Source organism: Hyalella azteca, unplaced genomic scaffold (genome assembly GCF_000764305.2).
Source record: "Hyalella azteca isolate HAZT.00-mixed unplaced genomic scaffold, Hazt_2.0.2 contig14148, whole genome shotgun sequence".
Lineage (NCBI taxonomy): Eukaryota > Metazoa > Arthropoda > Malacostraca > Amphipoda > Hyalellidae > Hyalella > Hyalella azteca.
In genome coordinates this window covers 17,696-38,028 of record NW_025944042.1, presented here as the reverse complement: position 1 = coordinate 38,028, position 20,333 = coordinate 17,696, and the positions used below count along the sequence as shown (strand labels likewise).

General features: G+C 52.9%; 1 protein-coding gene across 1 annotated transcript in view; it reads right to left on the bottom strand.

The window, feature by feature from the left end:
* Nucleotides 1–10: 10 nt before the first annotated feature.
* Nucleotides 11–20,333, bottom strand: part of LOC108672219 — a gene marked incomplete at its 3' end in the record, with an annotated part of 36,311 nt that continues 15,988 nt past the window's right edge. Inside the window, exons 11-18 of the mRNA XM_018159854.2 lie at nucleotides 17,777–18,607; nucleotides 15,577–17,058; nucleotides 10,874–11,707; nucleotides 9,950–10,633; nucleotides 4,449–9,226; nucleotides 1,696–3,807; nucleotides 385–1,659; nucleotides 11–128 (exon numbers count right to left, since the gene is read on the bottom strand). Of these exons, the coding sequence (XP_018015343.2) occupies nucleotides 11–128; nucleotides 385–1,659; nucleotides 1,696–3,807; nucleotides 4,449–9,226; nucleotides 9,950–10,633; nucleotides 10,874–11,707; nucleotides 15,577–17,058; nucleotides 17,777–18,607 (12,114 nt within the window). The remainder of the gene's footprint in view (nucleotides 129–384; nucleotides 1,660–1,695; nucleotides 3,808–4,448; nucleotides 9,227–9,949; nucleotides 10,634–10,873; nucleotides 11,708–15,576; nucleotides 17,059–17,776; nucleotides 18,608–20,333) is intronic.

Here is a 20,333-nt window from a genome sequence, read left to right as displayed (position 1 = left end):
GACGGCTCACCTGGAAGCTGTACTTGTGGCAGTCGTTGGCGCCAGGCAGCTGCTCCAGCAGGTACTGCACGGCGTTGTGGGTGAGACCAAGCATGTGGAGCCCAGACGTGGCCTCGCCCCCACCACACCTGGACCACACAACACGTCAGGACCAATCACACATGCTACACACAACCATATAATAAGCAATGATTGGTGCTGCGTCATTCGAGTACTACACACAATAAGGAAGGGTGAAGGCTACCCAACAGACACCAGACACGAGTTTTAATAACATGAATATACAACTACTAATAAAACACATGACACACTCATTCTCATGATCATCGTGGAGAAAGCCATTAACACAGTCTACGAGGCTACAATTACAGGCTGACGACTGACCTGGAAGCGTCGGCGAGATGGCCGGCCATCTTGAGACTTGCCCTGGCGGCAGTGACGGCATCGAACACCGTCTGCCAGACCTCACCAAGATGGCGGCTCTCCACCTTGAAGCCGTCCTCTGATGTCAGCTCGAAGACGATGAAGGGCTCGGTGCTGGACGAGGAGCTCGTAGCCCTCTTGGGCTTGTCGAAGAGGCTGGGGTCGTCAGGGAGGCTCGTTTGGCTCTGGAGCGGCGGCGTGAGGTTGGCTGTTTGCTCGTTCACCAAACCGTCGTGGGTGACGTCTTTGGGGGCCAGGAAGACATCGCTCTCCTTCACAGGCATGATTATTTTCTTTCGTTTTGGTCCGAGAGAAACCTTGGCTTTTATCCTGAGCTCTTTGACCTGGTGATCCATGAGGTCGGTGTTCATTCCCTGTACGGGCAGGACGTTGAATCCACATTCCTGAGACGAGTCCCGCTTTAACACCAACTTGTAGGACTGTGTCACAGTAGGGACGTTTTCCGACTCCAAGTCCTCGGGCTTCGAGTTCTCCTTGAAGTCTTGCTTCCTCTCTCGAGGCCGAGTCATGTCCTTGGGTTTGGAAAACTGCGGCAGCGGCTGTTGCACTTCATTCAACAGCGCCTCAAGCCTGACATTCTTCTTTTGGAACACAGGCCTGACCATGGCGTCTCGGTAGCTGTACGTAGGTCTCGGTCTTTCGCCTCCCATATCTCCATCCATCTCGTCGAACAAGTCTTCAGCAGAGGATTCAATCCTGGATTCCAATTTTGAAGTCTCTACTTGAGGGGACTTGGAGTTGGCGCTGCAGCTCAGGACAGGAGTGTTGATGATGGCAGGAGCGACGGTGGCCACGTTGCGGACGACACCGACGCTTGTGCCGAACGGGGACCGATGTCGGATCTTACTGTCGGGCTGGGAGGAAATTATTCCTGGTGGATGGGGCGAAGCCGCGCTGTGTGAAGTCAAGAATTTGCTTGTCAACACATGGTTGGACTCCAGTAACAAGGATTTCGCGGGCACAGAAGAGCAGGAGGAGCTGGAAGATGGTGCAGAGGCCATTGAACGGATGCCTTGAGTGCTAGCAACATTGACACTCGCCGGGGCTTTCTTCCCGGACATAAAATCCATTACATTGAGTGTCGTCTTGGCCGCTGTGCCCTCGCTTGCTTGGCTGCAGCTCTGAGGGAGCTGTGGGTGCTGCACATCAGAGACCTCTGACGACGAGGCGTGCAGGGAGGAAGAGGTCTGAGTGACGGCAGGAACGTGTTGCTCTGAGTGACGGCAGGAAGAGGTCTGAGTGACGGCAGGAACGATGTGGATATGGGGGGGCTGCTGCTGCTGCTGTAACACTTGATGCTGGTGTTGCTGCATCACTTGATGCTGTTGTTGCTGCATCACTTGATGCTGTGGTTGTTGCTGCATCACTTGATGCTGTGGTTGTTGCTGCATCATTTGATGTTGTGGTTGTTGCTGCATCACTTGATGCTGTTGTTGTTGCTGCATCATTTGATGCTGTGGTTGTTGCTGCAGCACCTGATGCTGTTGCTGGACCACTTGATGTTGCTGCATCACTTGATGCTGCTGCTGGGGCTGCATCACTGGCTGCTGACTGATGACGTATGTCTTGGGAGCGTTGATGGTGTAGGTGATGTTAGAATTGACCATTTGAGGAACCATCAGGGACTGGGCGGGCACGACCTGAGGCTGCACGAGTGTCGGCTGCATCACACCCCCATTGGAAATGACAGTTTGCTGCACCAGGCCTGATGACATGACCTGGTGGGCGTTGAGAGGCTGCACAAGCTGCTGCTGCTGCAATAGTGGCTGTTGTACCACCAACGGTCCTGCTTGGTAACTAGTGACGATGTGACCGTTCACGGTAGGTATCAAGTCTCCGAAAGAGTTGACATACTGGACCGTGAAGCCCTGAGGAGCCCTGATATTAGCAGAGCTCATCGATGAGTCGCCTGCAGGAAAGGTGTTGAACGCCGGCGTAGTCAGGAACTGAGGGCGACTGTAGGTGAAGTTTGGAGCCTCGTTCTGAGCAACGCCAGGGAAATCCAGGGCTCTTGTGGTGTCGCTGGGCGCGGCGTAGCCTGGCACGCTGATATGGATTGGCTGTACGGGCGAGGTGCGGAATGTCGTGATGCGAGGCTGCGGCGTGTCACCTGATAGGGGTACAGCAGCGTCCAGGTGGCTGTTCACAGTCCCATTAAACTGGTTGTTAGTAGCACCTACCAGGTAATTATTTACAGTACCACCAAGGTTGTGGCTCATAGTGCCTCCTAGCTGGTTATTCACAGCTCCACTCAAGTGGTTGGACACAGCAACACCCAGCTGGCTATTTACACTACTATACAGCTGGTTATTCCCAGCACCACTCAGCTGGTTGTCCACAGCAGCACCCAGCTGGCTGGTCTGCGAGGAGTTACTAGTCTGTATGGTCTGCAAGGAAGAGGAGCCCGCGCCCCCTACGGGCAGCGGCGTCAGCCTCTGGCCGCTCTGATGCGTGAACACCGTTGCGTCTGAAGCGACATAGGAAATCCGCGGTGAGGGGTCAATAAGATGGTGAGGTGCCTGGTGGTCGCTGCCACTTGGGGGGTGTGGCATGCGAGACGCCACCGCGGGGGCTTGTGGCAGGCGTGACGGAGGAATTCCTGAAGAAGAGAGGATAGAGGGCAAAGGCTTCCTACTTTGGTAGGCTCGGGTGCCCCTGGCAAGCTTGGTGTTGCTGTAGCGGCGCTGGTTGAAAGACCTCTTGAGGACACCTGAGAAACGCGTAGGCGACGAGGCAGGAGACACACTGTACCTGGAGTCCATTTCTGCTGCCGCGTCGGCCTGGACACTCGCCACGGCTATAGGGATGATTTTCAATTTTTTGCTAGAAGGCTCAATAGCGTCGCACGCAGGGCCAGCACTGGTGCTCCCTGTTGCCGAAGCTACGAACTTATTAATACCTACGTCCTGAGGAGGAGGAGGAACAGTTGGCGGTGGGACACGAGGCGTCTGTTCCTCTAGGTTGGGGAGGCTGCTGAGCCTCACGTCTGACGAGGAGTCTAGACGTGCCTCACTAGCACAGGCGCGCTGCGACGATGAGTCTTGTGGCGACCACGTCCTCAGACATCCGGCATCAGCTGCTGCGCAACTTAATCCTGCACTGACGTCAGCAAAGCGTGAGTGGCGGGGCAGTGAACTTGTCAGCTGGGAAGTGATGCTCATGTCAAGGTTGGTGAGAAATGTGGTGTCAGAGCGGAGTGTGGTTTTCATGTCAGAAGGGAGTTTGGTGTTGACATCAAAGGAGGGTGTTGCGGTGGTAGCGGCAGGGGAAGGAACATCTTTAAGGGCGTCGTCCTCAGACGAGCTCGAGCTGTCGATCACAAACGTGCAGGACTCAACGTGGCGCTCGAAGCTCTGGACGGTCCTGCGGGCAAAGGAGGCGTTAGTGTGGCGGCCAATCACGACTTCCTCTCACCACCAATCACGACTTCCTCATACAACCAATCACGACTTCCTCTCACAACCAATCACGACTTCCTCTCGCAACCAATCACGACTTCCTCTCGTAACCAATCACGACTTCCTCTTACAACCAATCACGACTTCCTCTCACAACCAATCACGACTTCCTCTCGCAACCAATCACGACTTCCTCTCGCAACCAATCACGACTTCCTCTCGTAACCAATCACGACTTCCTCTCGCAACCAATCACGACTTCCTCTCACCACCAATCACGACTTCCTCTCNGTAGGTACAGACTAGCGCTCTAGTAGGTACAGACTAGCACTCAAGTAGAGACAGACTAGCGCTCTAGTAGGTACAGACTAGCACTCAAGTAGAGACAGACTAGCGCTCTAGTAGGTACAGACTAGCACTCAAGTAGAGACTGAGACAGACTAGCGCTCTAGTAGAGACAGACTAACGCTCTAGTAGGTACAGACTAGCGCTCTAGTAAGTACAGACTAGCGCTCTAGTAGGTACAGACTACCGGTAGCGCTCTAGTCAGCGCAGACTAGCGCACTAGCATGTGTAATAACATAAGAATAAGCATGTGTCCCTCACCTATAGAGGCGGCGGCACTTGTGGCACTTGTAGGGCCCCTGGTCCCCAATTGCGCTGTGGGCGAGGCTCTGCTCCTTGATGCGGAGGGCGAGGCTGGACTCTTGCGCGGCTTTCTCTTCGCACGGTGGCTTGAGGGAACTGCCAGCACCGACGCACGAGTTCCGCGCTGCAACATTCAAGGTCCGGGACCGCGTGCCTTCATCGTCAGATCCCGAGCTGAAATCCGCAGCCCCGTCGACTTGGAGGAGAGTTTTGTGGCGGTAGTTGTGGAGGCCACGTGATTTGGAGAACTTGCAGAGGTTGTTGTTGTTGACGATGCTGACGGTGATGTCGTTGCTGTCATCCGAGAACTTGACTACCTTCTTGGATACCGCAGGACTGTCCCTGCTGCAGGACGAGTATGACGAGTTGACACGGGGACGTTTCGTCATGGCGGCTGAGCGGCCGCGCGTCACTCGCACGCAACTCAACGCATTTGCTTCGTCATCGTCGTCGATATTTTCGTCGTCTGCCTCACTCTCGACGAGGGTGTTCCATTTCCTCTTGACGCTCTCACGGACCACGCTAGCGGCTGCGCCCTCGTCCTCTGGTATCTCGATCGTCTCGTTGATCTCGATCTTGACCGTCTGATAAGGCTTCTTGTTGTTCCTCGAGCTGCTGCGGAGGGGGTAGCGCTTGATCACTGTCTTGTAGTTCCTCTTCATGCAGATTTTCTTGGACTGCTGTTGTTGGTTGGAACTTTCGGCGACGATATTTTGATCAGAAGTCGCGGCAGATTCACTCGAGCTTCGTCGACTGCTCACCATAGGGAGAACTCGACACACTTGCTTGTGAGAGGCGATGTTGCTGGCAAGAGACGTGGCAACATCGCACTTTTCTTCTGGAAAAATCACTCGGAATTTCTGGTCTTGAATAGTCGTACAAGGACTTTTAGATTTAACAGCAGGGCGTTGTGAGGCTGCTTCAGCTGCTGGGTGAAGGCCGTCAGCAGAGTCTGAGCAGGCGGTGAGGCTCAGTCGCGACTTCGTATCAGGCGACATACATTCTACACTGACACGGCTATGTTCACCAGCGCCCACATCCTGCGCGGAGAGAGGTGGTCCCTGCGAGGAGGTAGGCATAACTTCTGACAACCCAGCGCTGCAGGCTACATCTGAGGGCGCAAGACAAGTTGATTCCTCTCTCAACCTCAGAGAAAAATTTATGGAATCTTCGTCAGGACATACAGTCTTCTTCTGTGGAAAATTCCGTGACTCTTGACAGGCGCCCTCAGAAGGGGAAGTAGAAACATAACTGTCCTGACTGTGGATCGGCTTGAATCCAACTTCAGGATTCGAGGAAACCAGGACTGCCTCCTCAACCTTTGGATGGTCAAGGCGCTTTGCTTGGACGCTGAGGTCGCCGACGTCACCACGCATGTTTGGCGGGGACTCCAACGTCCGGCACCGCGACGTCGTCATTTGGTCACTGGGACATATCAAAGATTGTGTAACGCATACTGACGGCACATCAAAAGTGCCACTCTGATGTTCATTGGTATTTTTGACGGGGATCAATGAGTAAGAATTTGAAGAGCTGCCATTGACGCCATTATCAAAAGCGATGGGGCTGCGGGTGTCCGGGACTCGTGAGGCATCTGAGGCTAGATTGGCGTGAGTGAGATCGCCATCGGAGCTGAGACTGGAGAACAAGTCCAGGTCGATGGGACTGACAAGTCGCGAGTGGACCGTGGATGGCGGCAGGCCTGCATCACAGCCATCTAGGTCGTTCAGGACCATCGAGATCAGTTCATTGTCCACCGAGTTGACGATATCGGGCACCTCGGTCTCCAGGAAGAGGCTATCTTCGTCCAAACACTTGCAGACTTTCTCCAAGATGTCGTCAAGGAACTCCTTCGCTATTTGCATGAAATTGCTTTCTTCACTCGAGCGCGGGGTTCCCCATTCGTGAACAGATTCTGACCGAGTGAACTGACGTTTACTTCGACACAAGATTTGTTGGTAGAGCGGACAGAGATGCGGTGGGATGATGTTGGTTTGTCGGGACACCTGCGCAACCTCCTGCTCGTCCTGCCTCCTGAACCAGTCCTTCATGAGCTGCGTCTGCCGAGCGACGGTCGCGGCATCCTTTGAATGGTCGATAACGAAGTGAGGTTGGTCGTGATTTGGAGTGACATGGACGGCCTCGTCAGGGACGATCCTCTTGGTCCTGCAGACGTAGCGCACTCGCTTGCTGGGGTCCTTAGTGCTCCAGTAGAGGCGACTACATGTCAGGTCCACAGGAATGAGGGCTTCGTAACTGTCTAGCTCAGGCAAAATGCGGCCCAGGCTGTGTATGGTTAGTGAACCTATCGTTATATTGACTTTACCCCCAAGCACGGGCTTCCATTTTCGTTTCTGTGAGCTCATGTCGACGTAGACGCATCGGTTCACATGGAAGTTGACTATTTCCTCGACCTCGTCATCGGAGTTGACATGCGCAGCGCAGAACATTCGCTTGTCTTCGAGGAACTGAGAGCGAGCTTGTCTAGCGCACCTGAAATGGAAGGTGGCACTGCAGTTGCGATGGCAGCAGCCAACGGTGGCACCTCGCTCGAGGCACTCGTTACACTTGATCATCCGTCCCCTACTGGTGGCTTCGTACACCTTCTGCAGTCTGCCGTCGTCCTCCTCGTACACCTCTGAGGACCACAAAGCGCAGTTCACGTGCAGCCACTCGTCCTGCCCGAGGTACAGCAGGCGGCCCTCAACGTCACGGGCGCCGTCGTCAAGTACGTTGCAGAGCACGCATTTCCTGACGCCTTTGGGCACCAACGGCGCAACCTCGTGAGGCACCATCGGCAGCCGCGTCCTGCTGGGCGAAGGAGATTGCGGTAAGGAGCGGAGGGCGTTTCTCGTGTCCGGTGTTCTGCTGACTTTGGAGGGCGGGGCGCTGACGGCGTAGCTGTGGTCGGCATGCGGCATGGGGAACGGGTGGTACTTGTCGATGAGGTCGAAGATGTTGACGCCATTGAGGTCAAACCAGGGGAAGCAATCCTTCATGTGCTTGGCATAGAGACTCATGATGTTCTTGGTCTGGTCCTTGCTGAGGAACCTGCCCGCCTCGATGACGCGGCACACGTCCACGTGGAACTGAAGCACAGAGTCGTAGCGGTGCTCCGCCAGGTGTTCCTTGACGGTGAGAAGGTCCTTGGGCTCATCGGGGTCTTCGATGATGCTCTCCAGATCTGAGTCTGAGTCGCAGAAAGAACTATTCTCGCTACTCAGAAGATCATCATCAATGTCTTTGCTGATCCTCGAAGGTAGATCAACTTTGCCAGCGCATGAAGGAGCTTTCTCTGGAGAACTCGAAGCGCGAGGGCGTCTTGAGGAAGCGTTTTCGTTGCGTTCGCAAGGAAGTGCTGTCACCGACGGACCTGCTGAGTTCGTCGCCACATTATCCAAGCTGTCAATAATTTTATCAGTTTGAAGTTCTTTCAGGACTTCTTTTGCCTCCGTGTCTACTACATTGTTACCAATTCCATTTTTGGAAGGAGCATTAGAAGGCTGTGCGTCCTTCTCACCGGCAGTTGCAGGTTGCAAGCAATTGGCGAGGGCGGGGGCGAGTTTCAAGTTCTGAAGGAGCGACATTTCATTCCGTCGACAGATGTCCCTGAGTCTAACAGAACACGACCGCATGGCCGGGTACTTTGTTGGGTCCTTTACAGCCGAGCTACGTGCCTCGTCTGCACCAGCTGACTTAGGTTGGCCAGCTGAGCTACGTGCATCGTCTGCACCAGCTGACTTAGGTTGGCCAGCTGAGCTACGTGCATCGTCTGCACCAGCTGAGCTACGTGCTTCATCTGCACCAGCTGACTTAGGCTGGCCAGCTGAGCTACGTGCATCGTCTGCACCAGCTGACTTAGCTGACTTAGGCAGACCAGCTGGCCGAGCTGCAGGTGACTTGGCTAAGCGTTTTTTGGACTGCTCGCCAGGGACCGACCTCATGACCAGCGTCTCTTCGCCCACGCCAGGGCCTACAGGCGGTATCCTACCGGTGTCGCAAGCATATTTTAAGAGGGACGTGCTCAGAGACCCGGGTAACCGCCCTTTGATCCCACAATCTTGAGAGGGGCGAGACCGTGTCGATTCCTTCGTACCCAGAGCAGTGGTCCCGTCTCCTGAGGTACCCAAAGCAGTTGTGCCGTCCCTTGAGGTACCCAGAGCAGTGATCACGTCCCTTGAGGTACCCAGAGTAGTGGTCCCGACCCTGGATGTTTCTGAGACGCGAGGCACGCAATTATATAGAAGGTCACGGCCACGCTCTTGACTGTTGAGCGCAGCTTGCATTGCGTCGTCCTTACCAACTGACGGCGGCGGCGTCGCAGAACCTTGAACAGAACTTCTACCCTTAGAAGGAAGTTCACGTAGCCTGGGAATCCTGACCACGGCTTTTTTGGTAACAGCCTTCCTTGTTCCCCCTCCGTCAGGGCGGCCGTGCCCGCCACCGACCCCAGGAGAGCTGTGGCGCTTCCCATAAGATTGGCCTTCCTGATAGAAGCCCCGGCGGACGAGATGACGGGTGTGGCGGCTCGCCATGAGCTTGTCAAGGACGAGCGCCATGCCGACCTTGAGCTCGGCCATGATGGAGGCCAAGTAGCTGCCGTTGTTGGGGCCCAGGCAGAGGCGGCAGGTATAGTCCACGGAGTCTGGGAGACAGCTTAGGATTTGGTAGTGTTCGTTGCTCAGCCCTTCACACTCCGCGTGTACCCACTCCTTGCAGCGGCCGCACTCCATCATCTGAAGACAAGACATTACTGCACGCCACTGCACCCACTCCTTGCCCTCCTGCACGACATTATTAGCTCAGGATCTCTAAATCACCCTAGTTCCTCCAACTCACCCTAATTCCTCCAACTCAGCCTAGTCCCTCTAACTCAGCCTAGTCCCTCTAACTCAGCCTAGTCCCCCCAACTCACCCTAGTCCCCCCAACTCACACTAGCCCCACAACCCCAGACTCGCCCAAGTCCCCCCAACCCCGAACTCGCCCAAGTCCCCCCAACTCAATCTAGTCCTCCCAACTCACCCTAGTCCCCCCAACTCACCCTAGTCCCCCAACTCACCCTAGTCCCCCAACTCACCCTAGTCCCCCAACTCACCCTAATCCCCCCCAACTCACCCTAGTACTCCAACTCACCCTAGTCCTCCAACTCACCCTAGTCCTCCAACTCACCCTAGTCCCCCAACTCACCCTAATCCCTCCAACTCACCCTAGTCCCCCAACTCACCCTAGTTCCCCCAACTCACCCTAGTCCCTCCAACTCACCCTAGTCCTCCAACTCACCCTATTCCCTCCAACTCACCCTAGTCCCCCAACTCACCCTATTCCCAAGTCACTCTAGTCCCCCAACTCACCCTAGTCTCCCCAACTCACCCTATTCCCAAGTCACCCTAGTTCCCCAACTCATCATAGTCCCCCAACTCACCCTAGACCCCCAACTCACCCTAGTCCCCCAACTCACCCTAGCATCATAGTCGTCGTCCTCGTAGCAGCCCTGGCACAGCGGGCAGAAGTTGTTCCTCGCCCTGAGCTGCACGCAGCGCGAGCACAGCCCCACGAACCTCTCCTCAGCCTCTTCCTCCTCTTCCCCACGCTTCTCTTCCTCTTCTTCCCCATGCTCCTCGTCCACTCCTCTCACCTCCCTCAAGTTTTCCCCGCCCGTCCCCTCGCCCGCAGTCGCCTTCCGAACCCCCAACTCTGTTGCGACTTGTACGTCCCCGGGGGGCGGGAGGCATTTCTGGGACTTGGGAGCTTGTTGGCAGTCCACAGAGTCACGGAAATTCGTGGGCTTGGTGACCTGAGGGGCTGTGACCTGGGGATGAGACTGCCCGGGGTGGTGGGGAGGAGTGAGGCTACTCCCAGAAGGCGAAGGTGCAGGCACCCCCATACCAGAAGTGGCCGGGGGCGCGCCCCCCTCAAGGCGTTTGGGTTCACTCAAGTCGCCAGGTAGTTTAGTAGGCTTAAAGTTGCCAGTTTTATTGTCTTGCGTGTGGGGGCGTGAGGCTGTGATGGTGGGGGGCTGGGTGGCCATGTTGGAGAGCTTGGCGGGGGTGGAGGGGAGGCGCACGGTAGAGGGGGGCAGCAGCAGCCAGCTCGTGATGCCGGCGCTGCTGCAGGAGCTACAGCGTGAGCACCCCACACACCTCTGGGGGAAGAGGGAGGGTTAGGGAGTATGTAGGGGTGATGGGGTTTAGTTAGTTTAGTGTCCAAATGTTTACTAGCGCTTCAGCTATTAAGCTATCTCGCACCGAAAGTCAAGATGAACATCACCATAAAGGTGGAAGGTCTCAATTATTCATCACCCACAAGGGGCGGAAGGTCTCAGATGTCCAGCCCGCTGAAGCTGGCTCGAAGGAAGCAGCGTTAGCATCNGCATGGCACGCACCATGTCGTGCAGCATGGCACGCACCATGTCGTGCAGCATGGCACGCACCATGTCGTGCAGCATGGCACGCACCATGTCGTGCAGCATGGCACGCACCATGTCGTGCAGCATGGCACGCACCATGTCGTGCAGCATGGCACGCACCATGTCGTGCAGCATGGCACGCACCATGTCGTGCAGCATGGCACGCACCATGTCGTGCAGCATGGCACGCACCATGTCGTGCAGCATGGCACGCACCATGTCGTGCAGCATGGCACGCACCATGTCGTGCAGCATGGCACGCACCATGTCGTGCAGCATGGCACGCACCATGTCGTGCAGCATGGCACGCACCATGTCGTGCAGCATGGCACGCACCATGTCGTGCAGCATGGCACGCACCATGTCGTGCAGCATGGCACGCACCATGTCGTGCAGCATGGCACGCACCATGTCGTGCAGCATGGCACGCACCATGTCGTGCAGCATGGCACGCACCATGTCGTGCAGCATGGCACGCACCATGTCGTGCAGCATGGCACGCACCATGTCGTGCAGCATGGCACGCACCATGTCGTGCAGCATGGCACGCACCATGTCGTGCAGCATGGCACGCACCATGTCGTGCAGCATGGCACGCACCATGTCGTGCAGCATGGCACGCACCATGTCGTGCAGCATGGCACGCACCATGTCGTGCAGCATGGCACGCACCATGTCGTGCAGCATGGCACGCACCATGTCGTGCAGCATGGCACGCACCATGTCGTGCAGCATGGCACGCACCATGTCGTGCAGTATGGCACGCACCATGTCGTGCATGAGCTTGCCAAAAACAAGACTAAGCTTTTGCTAGGTTATTTGTACGCAAAATTACATCAGCTTTTAAAGTGTCAGAGCTCCGGCAGTAGAACAAGAGCAGCGCGGTAGGCCTCCATATCACGGTAAGGGCGCCTCAACATTTGCAGGCGCCGCGTTTGTAGCGACCATGCAACATAATGCAGGGTCAATATCGCATATAACATTGATATTGTGGTTATATACTCACGTTAACCCCTTGAAGAGAACTCAAGCTCAACCACGTAACATAATGCAGGGTTAATATCGCATCTAACATTGATATTGTGGTTATATACCTGTCTCTTATACACATCTAGATGTGTATAAGAGACAGCTTGTGCGAACTTTCTTGCGATATGCGTACATGAACACGCGAGCATTGCTTGTAATACATCAAGATGCGTGTATTGCGTGCAGAGGCAGGGGTACCAAAACAATCCCCTTTATACTCCCTAATAAGGAGTGGGAGGTTAGTTATCAACTACCCGGCTTGAGACAAAGCAGTGAGAGGTAGTTCGGATTGCGGAAGCGCTGATCTTGAGTAGTGATATACAGTTCTTCGTCCCGTGCGGACGTCGGTTGATGCACGCATCTCATTNAAATTGAATTCTAGAAGGCATCAGTTGGAAACACTCGACAAGAGTGATAGACCGGACCTTAGACTAGTCGTTACCCAGCAGTCCTCCTGTGAACAACCCATTTCTAGGCATGGTTGACGATAACCATTACGCCTTAACTCGCTGTGGTTCAAGTTAACCTACCCTGCCTTTATTGGTAAGATGTTCCGTTCAACCAAATTGAGATTAGACAATAAAATATGCTGCTTCTATTTCATATTCAGTTGCTATTTAGTGATAATATTGCGATTCCATAATTAACATGCTTAAATGATTAGTTTCAGTCAGTTCATAAGTATTATTATTTTCAACGTGTAGGGTTGCTGCTGATCTCTCGTGGACTGGACTCGAGGTGGCACTCTCAGAGCTTGTCCTTGAAGCTGCTCGTGCTTAACGTTCACCACGTGAACCGTCTTCTTACTTCGAAGATTGGAGAAGTGCAGCAGATTTTCCTGTTTAAGGAATTCGCAGATGTCGCCTGTTTATCGGTAGACTGAGTAGCTAATGTGCCAGATAGTTAGATGTATGGTGTTAACTCTTAATGTAAATTTTGCTTCTTGCTTTGTTCCATTAAATTGTGTTAAATTGTTGGTGTTCCTGAATGTTTTAAGTATCCGAATGAAACGAACCCCGATGAAGCACAGACTTCATCGGGGTTCAGACATCGATGAAGCTTCAGACTTCATTACAATGCATTATGCAAGGTTATTATCGCTCCTAACATTTGATATTGTTGTTATAAACTCATGTTTATGAAGACAACTCCCCTTGAAGACAACTCAGGCAGTCACTGTATTGAGAGGCGTAAGTCATCAGCCATGGTCTGTCAGGTTCGCATGTAAATAAATAAAGCGGCGCGATTAACGAGTCCTAATACAACTCAGGCTCATGATCAAGTTTGTACTCGAGAAGAACTAAACCTCGAATATAATCAACAACGAAGCTGTGGCGTTCGCAACGCCCAGAGGCCGACTGGGGTTAACTTGTAGAAGAACCTCGAGGCGGCGCAGCAGCATGGCCGTGGGCGGCTACCTCCAGCCCGACATTTATCACCATGAGTACCTCGTACAACTGAGACCTACAGTCAGACACCGCGAGCTCTGCGGTGGGGCGCTCAGGAACAATCCCCCTAGGAGCGCGAAATCCCATAGGACTTCTGACGAGCACAGACACCCGTCAGAAGTCCCCCCTGAGGGGGGGGGTGATGGGGGGAGGGGAGCTGCAGCGTGAGCACCCCACACACCTCTGGGGAAAGAGGGAGGGTTAGGGAGCATGTAGGTGGGATGGGGGTGCGCTGCTAGACCCCATGCATCTCTGGGGAGGGGGAGGATTAAGGAGCACGTAAGGGGAGTGAGGACATTATACATGTATGGGGAGTGAACTATAAGACCACAGAGTGGAGGCTCGGTTGACCCATCCAGTGGGGAATGCCTTTAAAGACACCAAGTTGAGCGATGACCTTGGGGGGGAAGTAAGGCCCTCCTTAGCTGTAGTTCAAGGTCACCAGGTAGCCTGACTCAGCTGTAGTTCAAGGTCACTAGGTATCCTGACTCAGCTATAGTTCAAGGTCACCAGGTAGCCTGACTCAGCTGTAGTTCAAGGTCACTAGGTAGCCTGACTCAGCTGTAGTTCAAGGTCACTNCCAGCTTGCAAAATTTACAAATTTCCCCTCGCTCATTTTGTGATTTGATCTTCGCATTCAGTCTAACACGACTAGAGGCCTTTCCAATTGACCTTTTTCTTGTCTGTACAGTCATCATGAAATGCAAGAGCTAAGAAAACACAACTTAAAAACTGAGTCAAGTAGAGTAAAATCGTAAAAATTTAATAAGTACTGTAAAACTCGGTTACAGACTCGAGAGTAAGCGGCTTTCAGAAAGCGGCGAGTTGGGGTTAGCAGGCGTAAGGTGTTCAGGGTAGAGGTAGACTGAGTTGGGCCTGTCTCTTATACACATCTAGATGTGTATAAGAGACAGTGTCACCATCATTACCTAGCTTAGTAATAAAATGTTCTTCAAACGAGGCGTTTGTTAGCAGTGGGCAATAATAAATCTGTCAATAACAAGGTCTGGATTTATTACACGAGATGTACAAGTAATTAATGAAGACCGATTTATACAGTCGAGATCGTACAAGTAGTACACGAGCATGTAATGCCATCAGAGTAACGCGTGGGTTCTGGCCACGGAATGTACAGGAGAGTCTGACACAGACTACACACTACACAGGCGGGGACATACATTAAATAAAGCATAAAGCACATCATCTCATAATGCAAGAGGAATATTAAGTTGAATGAATTACAGCACGTAACGCTTAGACATTGTGACGTGATCAGCTTAGCTGACAACCACAGCACTACAACCCGTAGGCACCACAGTGATGGCAGCACTGTACTGGCACCACCGTGATGGCAGCACTGTACTGGCACCACCGTGATGGCAGCACTGTAGTGGCAGCACTGTAGAGGCACCACAGTGATGGCAGCACTGTAGTGGCACCACTGTAGAGGCACCACAGTGATGGCACAACTGAAGAGGCACCACAGTGATGGCAGCACTGTAGAGGCACCACAGTGATGGCACCACAGAGATGGCACCACTGAAGATGCACCAGAGATGGCACCACTGCAGTGGCACCACCTTGATGGCACCACACCAGACAGCTGAGAGACACGTATTAGGCTTTGCCTGATATTTAGTGCCAGGTATTTTATCTCTTCAGAAACTAGGAGAAAAACACGCAGGCATCGCATGACCAGAGAGGCGGAGGAGAAGCAGGCATGAAGTACCCAGAGCGACGCTCGTTATCTCATCGTGGGCACGAGAGGAGGGCGAGTCTTCTGCCTTACATTTAATGATGCAGGCGAACACCCGTCGTGATCTGGAGGACACGTGTAATGGCACGTGGACACGTGGGATGACGTATGTTGGTCAGAAATAGAGAACGCTCGCAGGTCTGCAACGCTGTCAGACATCGGCGGCCTGCACGTCCAAACCTTATGCAGAATCTTTGGTGGCAGCAACAATGTGTTGCAGGAGGGCCGGGGGATGTTGCAGGCAGCAATAATATATTGCAGTAGAGAGTGCAGCGTATTGAGATCAACATTTTATACCCTTTATTTACCGTCATAAATATAGGGTATATATCTACGATATATATAGGTACATCAACATATTAGCTTGCTGCGTTCTACAGCCAATTATTAGGATCACACGAAGCTAATTGCTGATTAACTCTCCTGCAAACGCCTGGACCTCAGGCGTCCAGCCTCGCCTTCCTGAGGCTGGCCAACAGACTCGCCCTACCGCAGCTGACGCGTCCCCTGCTGCGGGTGCTTCCTTCCACCCCCTCATTAGGGCCGCCTCGCTCCGCCCCACTGTGGGGGCCTTCTGTTCTTGTATCCACTGGGTGTGCACGGTCCAGCGTGCTGGGGGACTCAATAAAACTGGCGCGGCCATTTGACAAGAGCGTTGAGTAGTCACCGTCAGTGTTGCTGTCGTGCGTGGTCTTCTCTTCGACATGGCGTTCTGCGTGGCCATCATCGTCCTGGTGACGCGAGACAAGCGTGCAGTCAGGATCAGATGAGGGCACTGCACCCTGCTTTGACATGTCCCCAGCATCCATAACCTCCACAATGTAAGACCTGGCCGCCGTGTCGTCATCTGAGATGCCCCCACACTCCAGGATGAACCCCTCGCCCTCCGACCCCAGCACAATTTCCTCACTTTCCTCCGTGCGGGATTTCTTCGTTTCAGGTCCACAACTGATGTCCCGCTCCCTGCGGCGCTTCTTAGGACGGTTACCTCCATTTTGTGCTCTCAACCTGCTGGTCCTGATGGCCTGAGTTAGTTTGGTGAGCGTTGGCCAGTTGTTTGCTCTCATCATCGCGGTGTCAGGGGAGCTCCCAACAGGAGCAGCCTCCTTCCGTTGCTGCCCCTGGCGCTTCTTCTTCATGAGAAGCAATTTTTTCCGTCGCTTCAGTTTTTTCTGGTCAGCCACTGAAATTTTCTTCAGGATTTTTCTGGTCGCGCTCTTCGATGACTTGCCTGCCCTGGCTTTGTGTGGACTGTTTTCACGATGGCGCTTCTTGCGGTCACAAAATTTGGTTATGTCAACAAAATCGTCCGCATCAGTGTCGGTCTCAGCATCTTCAGGGAACGGTTCTTGCTCATGCTTGCTTATTTCATCCTCTGAAATACGTCTTTTATACCTCCGCCGAGGACAAGACTCAGCTTTACCCAAGTTCTCACGGTAAGCGAGCCAGAAGTCAAGCTCCTGGAAGTTGCTGGGGCGCCACGCGGCCGCCATCGTCCGCCTAAAGTCCTCATGATCTTCCTCATCACTGGGAGGCCTGAAGAACAACTCGTCGTACTGAGTGAAGGGCTCGTTCATAACAGCCTCGACCTCCGCCTTCTCTTCCTTGACTTGCTTCTTGAACTTCTTCTTCTTCTTGCGCGGTATTGGCTCCCACATATCGTCATCGTCTTCTGCTTGTTCCTCTTGGTCAACAGAGCTACGCTTGGCAACAACTTTTATTCTCTTCACGAGTTTCTTTTGTTCTTTCTTCTTGAAGCGTTGCATCTTTTCCTTGAGTTGTCTTAGTTTCACGTCCTCCATTTCTTTGCAGAGTCTGCGCTGTGCCTCTTTCAGGAGCAGGCGGTCTTTGTGCTTCTCCAGGACCTCCTGACGACGCGTCCTCAGCACGCAGGGCCAGTCTAGCTCCTCTTCATCCCCCGAGGAGGCCTGCTCGAGGGGACATTCCATGAAATTTCTCTTCTAAAATTTAATACAATAACACTCATTCAATTCAGACACGCACACTAAATAACACTGTCTTCTTCACAGGCGGAAAATATCACACATCCTCAAAACGTGCGTTTATAGTCCAAAACAGCGTGAAAATAAGCTCGAAAGCCGTAATATCGTCTATTATAAACAAGAGTTTATATTTTGAGAAAATTCCTTCTGTGTATACTTATTCTACGCTATGAACAAATTATGATAAGTCAAACTATATAAGACCCAGGGCAAAGAGGTTTAGTGTCTTGAACAGATTATAAATGCAACGAACGAGGAGAGTGAAACATACGTGCTTTCCAAAGAAAATGATGATACGAGTGAGAAGTGGTTGGTGTTGTGAGTAACTTGCTGACCTTGCCTAGTCATTACCTAAGAAATTAATGTCACTAGTAATTACTCAACACAGCGTTTGTATTCCTGCACATGTTACCAGCATTACTCAACACAGTTACCAGCATTATTCAACACAGTTACCAGCATTATTCAACAGTTACCAGCATTATTCAACACAGAGTTACCAGCATTACTCAACACAGAGTTACCAGCATTACTCAACACAGTTACCAGCATTATTCAACACCGTTACCAGTATTATTCAACAGTTATCATTATTATTCAACAGTTATCAGTATTATTCAACACAGTTAACAGTATTTCTCACCTCAGATCCTTCAGAAGCTGTGTCCGTGTCAGAGTCGCAGCGACATGGCGCGGTCACCTCAGCATGGCAGAGCTTCCTCCTGCCGCGTCGTCTGTAACTGATCACTTGCTTGCGCTCCAGTTCCTTGACACTGGGCCAGCCCAAGGCAGAGAACAGCTCAACCTGCGCCATCTGCAGCAGGCGGAAGTTGGAGAGCTCCACGGAGCGCGTATATTCAGTGATCTTCTTGTAGCCCAAGCAGAGGTACTCATCATCCGCCATGCTAAGCACTGTGCGGCTTGCGCCACCCGAAGGGCCTGACAACTCTACGTTCATCAGGAGCTCGATGACGTTGTTGTCGTTGAACTGATCCTCAAAGATGTCGTCGGGATCATCAAGACCTTCGATGAGAGAGTCCAGGTCCATGCCCTCTATCTCCATGAGGTCCAGGTTGCCAAGATCGTCCGTGACGCACGTCACCTCAGGAAGGTCCAAAGCTTCCGAGTCTTGTCTGGTGCCGCCAGCAGGAGGCAGGGCGTAGATAACAGGTTCTTCGTTGCTATCTGTAAACTCTGGCACGTCATCGAGGAGGGTGAGAACAGTTGTTTCCAGTTCCTTGGTCAACTTGGCATCAAGTAATCCTGGGTTTGTTGATATATCGCTGCTATAAACGCAGATTTTATCAAACTGTGTGATGGGTAAAGCAGCTTCTTGGCAAGAGTTCTGCTTCTTAAGGCTTGGATGAGACGCCGGGCTGTAGAGGCAATCTTCCTGTCCGCTGTCACAACGAACGCTGAAAAGCGGCGGCGGGGGCGGCCACGACCAACTCAAATGCCTCAACAAGTCCCATTCCTGAAAACCACAAGGGAAGACATGGGAACCATCAGCCAAGTGTCTAGAATTTTAAACAAATGGTCTAATTCTTCATCGGCATTAAGAACTCATCGAGCAAGGAATGTTTAAAAGTCAAGACACGGCTCTCCCATGACCCTTGTGGCCTTCAGCGCCGCCCCCCGCACCGCCAGGCCTCCCTATATTATTGAGCAATTCCGTCTGCATTGACGAGGTAAACTTTGCACCCAGGATTTCTTTGTCTGTACTAATGCATAGTAAATATTTTCTGTAACTGGGGTGAATAGCCCCCCCAAGAAAATAGAGGGTGAGCGTTTTATTTATTTTAAGCAACAATTGTTGAGATGATGGCGGCATTAGTGAGGGGCAAGACGGACGGACGGACGGACATTGTGGCTCGCTGGATGAACTGGGGCAGCGCCGTGGTGCACAGCCCCCGGCAGCTACCACCAGCAGGGGTGGGAGAACAGCGCTTGACTTTAGTGAAGAGTGAAGGCCGAGACGATGCTACAGCGCGCACACATATGCAGCACAAAGCACGAGCAACACAATGGGCACATCACATATAGCACAAGTGATACAAAATAAAATTAAATATTATGGGCATAAAGCGTACAGCATGAACACATAGCGTACAGCATGATGAGCACATAGCATACAGCATGATGAGCACATAGCGTGCAGCATGATGAGAACATAGCGTGCAGCATGATGAGAACATAGCGAGCAGCATAATGAGCCAGTCAAATGCACACAGGCACCTTGAATGAAATATAATGGACATGTTCTCGTCTGGCCACCCTGACACAAACATGGTGTCAGCAGCAGATCTCGTCAGCTGATCGCGTTAGATGACACAGGAACGTGGGATGAGACGATGCATCAGAGAAGTAACGCTGAGCTCCTCATTACATACTTTGCCCTCCCTTCAATGTAGCTTTTAGTCTTTAGATGCACTAACGCCTCCACAGCAACAGCGAATTGAGGGGCTGCATCGTCCGAGCTGTGGTGAGAGACTTGTCTCTCGCACCCAGCACCCGGGTTCGAGTCCCACTGAGGACAAGTTCTACCAGGAAGCTCAGCTCATTTCTCTCGCACCCAGCACCCGGGTTCGAGTCCCACTGAGGACAAGTTCTACCGGGAAGCTCAGCTCATGGTCAACTCAGCCATTCATACAACTCTGGTTGATAAATGAGTACCTGGCTTCAAGTGGCTTATCCAGGGTGTTGTGTAATGCAACCAAATGGTTCTGGCGGGTCAGCGAGCCAGTGATGGTCGTGGAACTACCAGTGGTATTAGTGCCCAGAAAACTGACCAGTGGTATTAGGGCCCGGAAAACTGACCTATCACCCGCCCCTCCCTAGTCGCCACTACCATGATGGACAATTACAACAACAACTGCATCGTCCAGATAGGCCGCCTTCAGACAACATAAGCGCGCTGGTGGGTGGGAGGGGGGCAGACTGAGCACCGCTGCTGGTCATCTTGCTCGTCCTCTCTACTGGTGTACACTGCCACGAAAGCGACGGGTTCTCTGCGCATACTAAAAGCCCTTGCTGGCACCAACTGGGGCTTCTCCAAGGAGGACATAGTTGCCACCTACCGTATCTACTGGTGTACACAGAGACGCCGGGGGCACTCCCACCCTCCCAAGATGCGGGAGGTGGGACGCAGTTTGAATTTTAGCACAGCATTACGCTACAGGCCTTGATTGCTTCAATAGGCA